Below are 12,498 nucleotides of genomic sequence, written 5' to 3' on the forward strand. Positions count from 1 at the left end.
GAGGGTTTTTAAATGATAGAGGATGTAATCTACTAGCTTCTTAGAATGTCTTGGTATTTGGATGTTTGGTTAAAGTAAACAGAGTCCGTACTCTCACTGTACTAAAACGTTCGATCTATAAAGAAATAATACACTCATAGTCTGCATATTAAGTGTATTTAATGATGTGTTTGTGCAGTTGAAAGAAAAGTAAAATACACATACATTGTAGGCTGAAAACATTGATTTAATTTTTTTTGTTTCGGCAAAATAGTCTAAGGAACAATCTCATTTGTAAGAAATAAGGCAGGGAATATTCAAAATAATTAAAAAGGTTTGAGTCATATATTCCGGCTTTGTTCCATAACAAACTTTATGAAATGGTCAGGGTGTTTATGCTCCAACAAATTTGCATGATTTTTTTTTTTTTACATCAAATCAATACACGAAAACCCGGTAACAGACCACAACAATAGAAAGACGCGTTGAGTTACACTGGCGTTGAAAGCAACACCCCGGGTGAAGGTCATGCCATACTACACTCGGTTTGAGCAGAATTTCACACACACCCAGTGTAGCCTGACACAGAATCAGATACAGTTTCAGGGGCTGGCCAGTGAGGTGTCTCCAGGTATACACATCACGTAACGGATCACACTTTATAAACTCAGGGCCACGTGTCCATTAAGGACTTTCTCCTACACATGTCAGTCTAAAGAATTACTTGGCAACACCGTAGGCCAATGTCTTCTGCAATAAGTCTTGTGGGGGGTAGACTCTTTCCTCTTCTCGATACCAAATATCGAATTCCGAAGAAAAGCAGGGAATCTAACGTGAATGAAGGGAAACAAAAGCTCGAGAAAAAACTACCCAGAACTCCTAGGGACAATGGCAAGAAGTCTATGACATCTATTAAGGTAAAGAATGATCTTCTCTACAACATTGGATACCAAGAAATGACAATAAAATACTAAGCAGTAATTATTAATTTCAACTGCATCTAATGCATTAGAGGTCCCCTGCTTGAATAATTACCTTTAAACAATTCTGAAACAAAAAATATATAACTTCTCATAGTTGTTTAACCATTGATAATATTTTATTCATGTTGTTTTGTGTCATGTTGGTTTGTCTTAGTTCTAGATTGTAGACGTTTTTAACACAGAATCATAGGGGACATAAAAAAATAATCAATAAAGGTCAAATTTGATTATCACATGTAACATGTGCTCAGTTGCAAAACAAACGATTTTCTCACATGTCAAGCACAATAATAAAAGACATGGAGAATAAAAAATGGTTTACTCAATATCCATTTCTACAAGTTCTGTTTGGTTATTCTTGCAGGAATTTTGTTAAACTAGATGTAATATTTCTTTGTTTACTCCTCATTTAAAACTAGATACCTTATTCAATAAAAAAAATTATACCGAAATCAAACTATTGTTAAAAAATCCGAATACTTGTTTGTACACGGCAATAATTAAAGAATTATAGATAATCGTGACTTGAATCATTAGTTCTATACGATTTGTATTGATTTCTTTTTTTTGGAGTTTCACAAACCTAGTAACCATTGATCATTTAAACATATAATAAACTTTGATTTATTATAATTATAAACTATTATGTTACTTAAACGAAGACATCTTGTTCAACATCATATACATATTCTTAAGCAGTTCATCCTCAGTCATTAAATTCCAAATGTCCTGGCTGAACAGAGTACGATCATCAAGAACATTCTTTAACATTAGTGATGTAGTCCTCTAGCAATTATCTGGTGCATTAAGTAGACGTCCTTTTTATACCAAAATGGAATTGTCTACCGATATTGTAGCCCATCACTTTCAGCATCACGATTGAATCCCTGCTAATACATGTAATATAGTCCATCACTTTCTATATCCATATGTTATCCCTATACCGATATTGTAGCCCATCACTTTCTACATCCATATGTTATCCCTACCGATATTTTAGCCCATCTACATCATGATGGAATGTAAACTAATATTGTGGCCAATCACTTTGCCTCTGACAGAGACAATGGAATCACTTTGTCTATAGATCTTGTAGCTGGCACATCTCTTGGTCGCTGGGTGCCTAGATAAACGTATTGTAGTTGTCAAGTCACTGAAGTCCAAGTTAACTGTAGAATATTCCTCTCGGTTTGTACAATAGAAAAAACCATAGATTCAACCGTGTTTGGAGACAGTGGAGTATCAAACTGAAAATAAAGTACATTTGTATTTTAAAAATTCTTGTTTAGTTAGTATAGTAACCAGATGCCTGTAATATTAAATTTGTATTGAAAACGAATTAATACGTCGGTGTTATTTCCTTCAGCACTGCAGGAGTTGGGTAACAGACTTAGGTTTAGTCACATGTAGTAATATAGCCAGATCAGAGCTTACCATAAAGAACTTTTTGACAGCTGTGTAACTGGAATTCCAATACACATCTCATGTGTGGATAGAGTTAATGTGGTGACCCCTCCCCCCAACAGTATACTCAAACTTTATCAAAACAGTCAAGAGAGTTACCAAAAATAGCCCTCCTCCCCCACCTCCGCAGCAAACAAAAGAAAATTAGAAAATTATCAATCTGGCATGCATCCCTACCACACACACCACAAATTGATAGAAGTTGAACTTTACAACCAATATTTTTTAAAGCTTTTCTGCACCAATGATCAGTTACCTTGGTGATCAGATCCTGATTCTGTTTGATGTACTTGGTGAGGAATGTTCTTGCGATCTGTCTGGACAATGTGTTGTTACGATCAGACATTGCAAATCCAGTCAGCACCAACTTCCACTGCTCTCTGAAAATATTCATGTCATCAAACACTGATGACCTATTTGATCTGAGGTAAACTGAAAGTATTATAGGATTTAGAATTCCATATTCTGTTTTCATCTTTTACCCATACATAATTTTCCTTCTATAATTTTTTGTGATTTGAGATATTGATGAGAGCTAGTTCATTACACTTATCATTTTAATTTCTCTAAAATGAGAAGATGTGGCAAACCTTACAGTCTTAATACCAATTAATTCTTGCCGTAAACAATTTCTCTCTAGTGCATTAATTCATCACTAAATCACATAACTGTATGTGTTGATATCGTGACGTAACAATCACTGGCAAGAAACAGTACCTGCGAATTTGTCTAAGGCCAGAAGATTCCTTTTTTATGCAAGAACAAAAATCCAAGATGACGTCTTTTTGTATCAAATTGTGAGAATATGAAATTATGAGTATGGGATTTTCATCATTTTTTTATACAGTTTACATCTGTCACAGAAAAAAAATATAAGATATTCAATTCTGCAAGGTTCTCAAGATATTAAGACACCTTTAAGGACAATTAAAGGCCTTACAGCTCTGTCCAGTTCATGGCTAAAATTCTTGTGACCAGGAGTAGGTTCCAGGACATACCTTCCATAGAGCAAACCAATTGTCTGTAACAAACAAACATCTCTCATGAAACATACAAAAACATACCAACTTTTAGTTACAGTAAATTCAAAATGTCATCAAATACCAATATTTAGTGTAACATTCTTAGAGTTTTTCCATTCAGAAAGCTTACTGACAGCCAGTGCATTAATTTACGTTAAGATATTTTATTTATCTAATAAATAAAATATCTTAATTCATTTATATTACAATTATAAGAGATACCAACACCATTGTAAGGTGTGTGTTGTGTTCATATAGTGTATGAAGGACTTTCTGACACACATCATTTAAATAGTTATATACTGGCCACACAAGTTGACAATTCTGATTATCGTTTGCAAATAAGCTGATCATAATTGAGCATATTCCAGCATTGTTTTGTTCCGAAATCGGCAACAGAGCTGTCAAAAATGTCCCAGATTGTGGGTGAATAAGTATAATACTTGTACATGTTTGTACAAACAATTAAAAGGTCACATGGAACATGCCAAAAGTAACTCTCAATATGTTGGCTTATTCATTCTGTTATGTATTAATTTTGATACAAATATTGTTTCCGATGAGCGGGATACTACACAATTCTACTAAAGCCTACCTTAGACATGCTGGTCTGTATAAATCCAAACCAACACAATTTTACTCATCAAGGTAACAACATAAGTATTTGATTACATTACAAACCGGCTAATGTTAGCAACATCATTAAAAATCTACACTGTAGCCCACCAGCTAAGGTTTACAACGTCATATATTATAAATCTACACTGTACACATTGGCTAATGTTAGCAATGTCATTGTAAGTTTACACTGTACACACAGGCTTCTGTTTGTGGAAAGCATACATTATATACCATCTTGTCTTTCTCTTTAAATTCATTTGTGTTAATTCCTACTTTGTCTTTATATTACATGTTTAGAGAGTTGAGGTGTTGTGTCTACTTCTGGCTGTGTCTCCATCCACATCATCAATATATTTCATGTTTATACCGATTTTACCTGTAAAAGTTGTAGTATTTTGTTTGTACTACACAGAGATTTACCTGTGGAAGCTTTGCTGTTGTATAATTTCTTTCTTCTTCTCCATGTTATCCACACCCAAAGATAAGGCGGCATTTAACACATCATCTACAGCAGAGAAACAAGTCTCCCTTTATTATTTAAAACTATACCTTCTCTCTAAGTAGTCTTTGCTGCTAGGGTTTGAACATTAAATCACATCGCATCATCAAATATTTGGTACATGTAGTTATTTAGTACTGTAGATTCCTTATTTTACGTGTCAAGTACTTAACTCCGCGATTCATCCGTTTTGTATCGAATCATGAGAATATAAGATCACAAAAGCCAAATTTTTATCAATTTTTCTCTTTCTGAACAATAAAAGCGAGATTTTAAAATTCGCCAGATGTGCTTCTCGTGAATTTTCGTAAATATTAATTCCTCACCTTTAATTTAGAAACCTACAGTAACCAACACTCATGTGTTAAGTCATAGACTGACTTTCGAAAGAGATCTTCTTACCATATTCTACTTGGAAGACATCGTTAGGGTTGTCTGGTAGAGTGAAGCCATACTCCACTAGGAGGTGGTAGTTGTCATGGTTACCATAGGAAATGAACACCTGGCTGTGCTTCCTGTACGTGTCACCTGTGTAGATTTCATAGCAACCACTCTCCTGATTGTAACCCGCCTCTACCTGACAAAGGATAACACTCAGCTTCTTAGATTTTGCATTTGATTTTTAGTGTGGTCTTCCATAAAAAAAACTTAGACCAGGTGAACACACTCTAAACAATAACTGAGCTTCAACAATTTTAACCTTTTACCAAGGCAAGTGATATTTTGTTAGCTCAAGTTCAAGTTAAGTTTATTTACTAAATAATTTGGTACAAGAGGAACAATTTACATATACACTTTATGCAGAATAAACATAAATACAAATCGTCAGAGGTATACTTACATAGTCATGCAGGAAAAAGATAATAAAAATTTATAACAAAACTCATATTTTATGCAAGACTTTGGTATAAAGGATTAGATCAGGAGAACAACTAAGGGGAACACACATCATGGCATATATTTCAAATAAATACACACAATATTAACATGTTTGACATTTCTAGGGCTTCTAGTTTAGTACCCAATATCACAATTACATGAGCTACAATTTATTTACCTGAGCTGACAACTACTTGAGCTAATGTTTACCTGAGCTGCCTTTTAATGAATGCTCGAGAAAACGTGTACTCAATTTATAGGGTATGTTTTCTCCAAGAGAGACCGTGCCCCGATACGTTTCCTCTTGGAGAAAACGTACTCGGTTTATCATAATTAACAGTTTTAAAAAAATATTTCGGATGCAACAAACTAAATTATGACATATTTGTATCATTAATTGTTGTTGTTTTTTTAAGTATAATCACTGACTTACATTGATTTTTAGTTAGAAAATAATTGTGTTATATATTCACATGCACAAACATGTGATATCCTGTATACATGTACCTAAGATTCGTTTACCTGAGATTCTTTTTTTTTTTTTTTTTTTGCAATTACATTTACCAGGGATTCTGTTTATCTGAGATTTTGCTTACCTGAGCCCCCACTGAGTGGTTCAGCAGATCCAGGTATGGAGCCAGTGCCAAGTGGTTCCCGTCCTCTCTCACAAACTCTGACCCTGCTGACCGGTAGAACACAGAACGAGAATTTACACAAAACCATGCCCACAAAAATTGGCTGTACTCAATTTCCTCTCCTGACCAAAAGTTTCTCACTTCCATATATGCCTGCTTCATGTCTACCATTCTAGACTTCACAGCAATTTGAAGCCTTGGTGGAAACAAAGTCATCTCCCTTGGTGAGAAATTTCCAAATGTTTCAAGAGTCTTAGGGAGAACAGAAATGTAGGGATGCCAGAAAGAGTTGCTTCCCTTGTTTTTTTCTTGAAGGAGAAAGAGAGAGAGCAGCTGTTGTCTGGTAAACTTTACATTTTGACTGAAAGAAATCAAGGAAGAGGTGATAAAAAATTATTAACAGAAATGACACTTCAAATTAGAACAAACAGTTATAACCATTATCTTTTATCTAAACACAAAATTGATAATATAGGTTCCTGAAATTGTATAGAGATCACATGTACTTCATGAGGTACATGTTTAGAAATATGTGGCAGTGTTATTGAATTATGCAGATATCTGGAAACATGTTTACATCCACACAAAGTTCAAATTTACATTATACATAAACATATTTTGCATTGGTGGCAAAAAAGAAACATCACATGAATTTACATACCATTTGACTTGTTCCCCTATTTCTGAGGAGAGAACTGTTTCCACGGTGATCAGTAATGGTCTGGGTATGGATATAATAAGGTCACCGGGAAACAGACGACTCTTTGTCATCATGCACCTCCCAGTATCTGCAGGTAATGTAAACATATCATTAAACTACCTGTTAACATTTCAACAAAGGTCCCAGTATTCCTTCTAGTTTCTGTGTAAACATATCATTAAACTACCTGTTAACATTTCAACAAAGGTCCCAGTATCCCTTCCAGTTTCTGTGTAATGTAAACATATCATTAAACTACCTGTTAACATTTCAACAAAGGTCCCAGTATCCCATCTAGTTTCTGTGTAGTGTAAACATATTATTAAACTACCTGTTAACATTTCAACAAAGGTCCCAGTATCCCTTCTAGTTTCTGTGTAATGTAAACATATTATTAAACTACCTGTTAACATTTCAACAAAGGTCCCAGTATCCCTTCTAGTTTCTGTGTAATGTAAACATATTATTAAACTACCTGTTAACATTTCAACAAAGGTCCCAGTATCCCTTCTAGTTTCTATGTAATGTAAACATATTATTAAACTACCTGTTAACATTTCAACAAAGGTCCCAGTATCCCTTCTAGTTTCTGTGTAATGTAAACATATCATCAATAAAGTACTGTAAACCAACTTTTATTTGCATACAAGAAGTTTTGCGAGGTTTACAAGAGTCTCATTGTTGCGAATATGTCTCACAGCGGACCAGTATTGGCCATATAGTTATAATAAAAAAACAGGTTTGGATAAGGCTTGGTCACGAAATTTACTTGCTGCGAACCAGAACCTGTTCATTTCAGGTAAATCGCGAAATAAAGTCGTTGAAAATAATAGATTGTTTATAGTATCTGCCAGCATTTCAAATATAAACAAAGGTCCGAATATCCCTCCCAATATCTGGATATACATATTAACATTGCTATTTAAGTTTAAATACTTAGATAATTCAACATTTCGTCAAAAAAAATCATTTAATAAAATTAGAGCCAAATATTATAAACCCGGGACGGAAAAAATACGGACACGTCTACCCGTGACAAACCTTCCATTTCCGAAAAAGCGACGATATATGTTAGGCCTATATGATTTCTTCACCCATTGCATGTGTTAACTCTTAGCCGGGCGGTGGCGTAGCTGCCATTAGCCACAGGCACATGCCTACGCATTATTTGAAGACCAAAAGTAAAGTCACATTAAAAAAAATAAATTTAAAATATGTTTATTGATATTAAATAGCTTTTAGACCCCCCCCCCCAAAAAAAAATAAAAAAAATTAACAGTTCAAAGTTTTCAGACATCCCAAAGAGGCTAAACTGATTGATCCAGAAAATGAAGATTTTGCAAATGAAAAATGAGTTAAACTAGGAAAAGAAAATCCATACTGTTCTGCAAATTTAATAAACAGAAAAAAACTTTTAAAATAAATACAAAATAATACATAGTGCTTATAGGTAGTTAGTTTGATTTTCAGTAAAACAGGTTATATTAACATGATTAAGAAACAAACCAAGTCTGGGCCCTGGTAGGGCGTTACAATTGTTTTACACAATTAGAACGGTTTTTCATTGCACATGATTTGCTGTTTAGGTGCCTTGTATTTTGTATTTCAAATGGGGAGGGAAGATTCAATTGAGGATACCTCCGCGTGGTTTGAGCTGGGTAATATATCACATGAGTGATAGCTAACATCCTCTCGTCGCTTTTTTCGGAAATAAAAGGTTTGTCCCGGGTAAACGTGTCCGGTTTTGTTCCGTCCCGGGTTTATAATATTTGGTTATAATTTTATTAAATGATATTTTTTAACGGAAATGTTGAATTATCTAAGTATTTAAACTTAAATAGCAATGATAAAATACACAAGTTTCCAAATTCCACAGGCACCTGAATTTTTATCAATCAGTCGCTTAATAAGTCATATATCATATATAAGTCATATATCAAAAAATTCTACCCCTACTATATATAAATACATAAATATATAAAACCTTACTGACCCAAGACTTGCTGAGATAAGGGCAGCTAGCCAATTCTTTGAATCCTGGAAAAGAACTGTGGAAGAATCCCCTTTCTATGTGGCCAGCAAACATTTCCTGACCAGAGAAACTGCAGAAGACTTACAAGTTACAATCATCCCTAGTAGGATTTATAGCGCTGTGTCAGCTGCATCTCACCTCAGGAAACAGTATCAATCCGGGGTACATAAACTCTGACATAGTTGAAATTTTTTTGGTCAGCAGAGAGGAATAAGGAATGGCCTGAATACAAATCCCACCTTGTCTCAGTACGGACCTGCTAACACAGCTATCATTCTTGGCCAATCGACTGTGTCCAGCAGGTCAAATTCAGGGAACTCTGCTACCTACTTTACTGCGACAAGCAAGAGAGCATTGAACCCTACTCGCAACAAATCAAAGAAGATGAAGGGAATGAGAATATAGCTTCAAAGCCCGAGGTATTTATGATCTGCATGCAAACTCAGTTCGTATTTATTTGTGATAATCTGTGCATCAGGCATTGTTACCCCTACCCCCCCCCCCCCCAGTCCATTTGATTATTTTTTCAACTGAATTTAACACTCAAACCAGTGGGGTCTGTAGATGTACAGTAGTAGTTGTTGGTGGTGGTGGTGCATGGGGGGGGGGGGTCAGCTCTGCAGATTAGAATGGGTGGCAACTTGCAAAAATTTATTATTATTTATAGGGGTGTTGCAAGCAAGAATATTTCAAAAGGTGAGTGTGGGTGTCACGTAACAAGTACTAAATTCCAAAAACACCCCCCCCCCCTTTCCACATACTATAACCATGTCATGTTTTCTGATAGAAATCAATGACTATTAAATATAGTGGTTGCAACTAAATTATACCTCATCATATATGTCTTTCCAGTTCCACATTGTCCAGTTAATAGACAACTGTGTCCGTTTTCCACCAAATGCTCCATCTTGGCGTATGCCGCGAAATTTTCCGGAATTTGCTATCTCGGTTTCGATTTTATGTATGCATTCAGTGCGGAGTTGTAATTCTGTGACGTCAGCTGATGGCTATCGAGCCTCGGGACGAAATTTGAAGTTTGCGTGAATTTTAGTTGATAGCATTATCAATGCGTTGGAATTAAACTTTAGGAGGAAATGTATAGCGAGATATATCATATTTGAACCCAATGCTACACGCAGACCGGTAGGCATATCCGATTTATGTGGTAAATTGAAGTCTGAATCGACGAGGGGGTCAAAATGGCGTTGCACACCTAGTGTATGTATATATATATAGTAGGGGTAGAATTTTTTGATATATGACTTATTAAGCGACTGATTGATAAAAATTCAGGTACCTGTGGTTAGAGTCAAAGGAAGCTGGGTGGAATTAGATTGAGTGAAGTTTTTTTTGCAATTCTGAATCGTGGAATTCAAATCAACTTTCATAATGACAAAAAAGCTGTAGTATACTTATGTAGTGTACTAATGGTCTAAAACTTTTGATAGCGTGGACTGATTTGGACACGATGGCCCCGGGTTTGAATCTGGTCTGTTGCTATCACGGTATCATATGAACCTTGGACAAGTTACTTTACTTGTGCCCTCTCTCTACCCAGGCCAGGGGTTAATATTGGTACCTGTCACATGCGACGAGCTGGCTTTGTGAATGGAAAAGCAATTGCGCGCCATAATTTGGCAGCTCTGCTTGTATGCTCCCCAGGGAGTTGAGGATGCTATGGATTGTGCAGGTCTTCCCAGGGGGTGATATGTAGAAGTCGTTCGAGGCAATTTACTAAGTATTTTGCAAGAAAACTATAAACCCCTACTTTTACTTTTTCCTTTTACCCGGTCCCTGTACCAAAAGGTGCTGGGACAGTCCTGGATTTATCATTGTATGCTGTTTTAAAAGGTGATGTTTTTTCGTAGGATTTTATGTTCTTGGATACACAATGTGCCATTTTGTTCCTTTTTAATGGATAATCACTACCGTACTTGAATTAAATGTAAGTTTTGCAGAAACAGCTTTTAAAATTCTGTATAATGTTTGCTGTTTGTTCAGGTATTAAATTAACATCTTTAAGGGGAAGTTTTAGCATATAGGACTAATACAGGAATTAATTTGTCAGAGTTGGATAGGCTTATTGGTCTACAATTTGCTTCAGGATTGCTAAGATGAACTACTGATGGACTACTGAGGGTAAATTACATGTAAGTCATCCGTTAACTGTGAACTATTCTGAGCTGTGATATGTTGCAGAAAACGCTTAAAACATGTGTATTTTGACACCTTAGTCCTAATATCCTATTACATTTTTCCTAAATCAAGTAGTAGTTTACCTGTTTTAGTTTCTCTGTCATTGTAGTTATTGTACTGTGTTTTGGGTCAGGTGACAGGTGAACTGGTTTACCTGTGTTCTACCTGACAGGTATTCCCTCATGTCAATACAGTGTTTATTGCCTGCCTATGATTTTACCTTTCATTTAGTTTTAATCTGATTCTTTTTCATTGTAGGTATCTCCTAACTACTAGTATTTACACTGATTTTTTTTTCATTGTAGGTATCTCCTAACTATTTAGGCCAATTTTTTTTTTCATTTAAGGTATCTCCTAACTATTTACACTGATTTTTTTTTTTCATTTAAGGTATCTCCTGACTATTTACACAGTAATTCCACCAGTCATACCTGGGCATTCTCCGCTGTGGCAGAACTCACTGGTAACTTCTACATCATGCTTGAGTAAAACAATATACAGATCACCAAATACAACTTAGTTTTACTTTTTGAGTCTCATCTTCACATATTTAGGCTGGTTATATCACTTCCCAGTTGCAAAATGGCGAGGAACTCATAATTCATGTATATTATTTAAATAGATGTCTTAAAGGTCTTACGCAAGGAAATAGCCAATCAAACTGAACTTAGTCAATTGTAGTTCCATATATATAAAGACAATTTCTTTTCTTTCTTCCTTTTTTGGCACTTTATTTTAGGCCTATAGTATTGATTTTGGACTCAGTGGCTAGGAGAATTATTACTTTAGGGGAATTGTCACACTAATTTCTTTAGATGCGCATGATGCAACTTCCTGGATGGTGCTGAGCCTGTTTGTCAACATGTGGAACCCACGTGCATTTGGGGGTAGGTATGTTTACTCTCAATTATCTTTCTTAGAAACCGCTTAAGGTGTTATTTTTCTGATCTAAAATTTTTCTTGAAGCATTTAACTAAAATTTCTCTTTCATGAATTATATGCTGAGAGTATAGTTAATTAATTAACTGAATTAAAGCTATATAGTAACATATAGTGAAATTAATTCCTTGTGTGAGACCTAAAGAGAAACATGTAACTTTTATTTAAACTGCATTTTTTCGAATTTCAGGAGTTGTCTCCCTTGTTAAAGATCAACAATGGCGGATAAACAATGCGGGATGCTGTCTTGTCACCAACGGTGAAATTTGATACCTGTGTACCCGTATTTCAACCAATCGTCTCAGTCCTCTTTGTTGTGTACATCAGACAGGTAAGAAAATCAAGATAATTGTTTGCAATCATTTTAATAAGATAAACAATGAAAAATATAACATATTTACTTAAACTGAGCACCCCATAAAAGGACATTTCACATTTTACACACTCATCATTCACACATTACCATACATTCAGTGCACATTATTTAAACAGAGCAATCATTGAATGTAATACAAAATTCATATGACAGGTATAATATAACAAACATTT

General features: G+C 35.1%; 1 protein-coding gene and 1 long non-coding RNA gene across 2 annotated transcripts; one reads left to right on the plus strand and one right to left on the minus strand.

The window, feature by feature from the left end:
- Window positions 1-1,055: 1,055 nt before the first annotated feature.
- On the minus strand, window positions 1,056-6,185 carry LOC128168770 (SET domain-containing protein 4-like). The gene is given in 7 exon segments (XM_052834922.1): window positions 1,056-2,209; window positions 2,683-2,806; window positions 3,367-3,447; window positions 4,490-4,574; window positions 4,971-5,145; window positions 6,044-6,154; window positions 6,156-6,185. Coding segments are annotated over 7 exon segments (693 nt in total). The 5' UTR covers window positions 6,171-6,185; the 3' UTR covers window positions 1,056-2,107.
- Window positions 6,186-9,650: 3,465 nt separating this feature from the next.
- LOC128168772 (uncharacterized) lies at window positions 9,651-12,156 on the plus strand. Its single transcript, XR_008241448.1, has 4 exons — window positions 9,651-9,957; window positions 11,401-11,495; window positions 11,826-11,897; window positions 12,140-12,156. It is a non-coding gene; the product is annotated as an uncharacterized LOC128168772 (long non-coding RNA).
- Window positions 12,157-12,498: the final 342 nt, after the last annotated feature.

The sequence above is a fragment of the Crassostrea angulata genome, unplaced genomic scaffold (assembly GCF_025612915.1).
Source record: "Crassostrea angulata isolate pt1a10 unplaced genomic scaffold, ASM2561291v2 HiC_scaffold_47, whole genome shotgun sequence".
In the NCBI taxonomy this organism is placed as follows: Eukaryota; Metazoa; Mollusca; class Bivalvia; order Ostreida; family Ostreidae; genus Magallana; species Magallana angulata.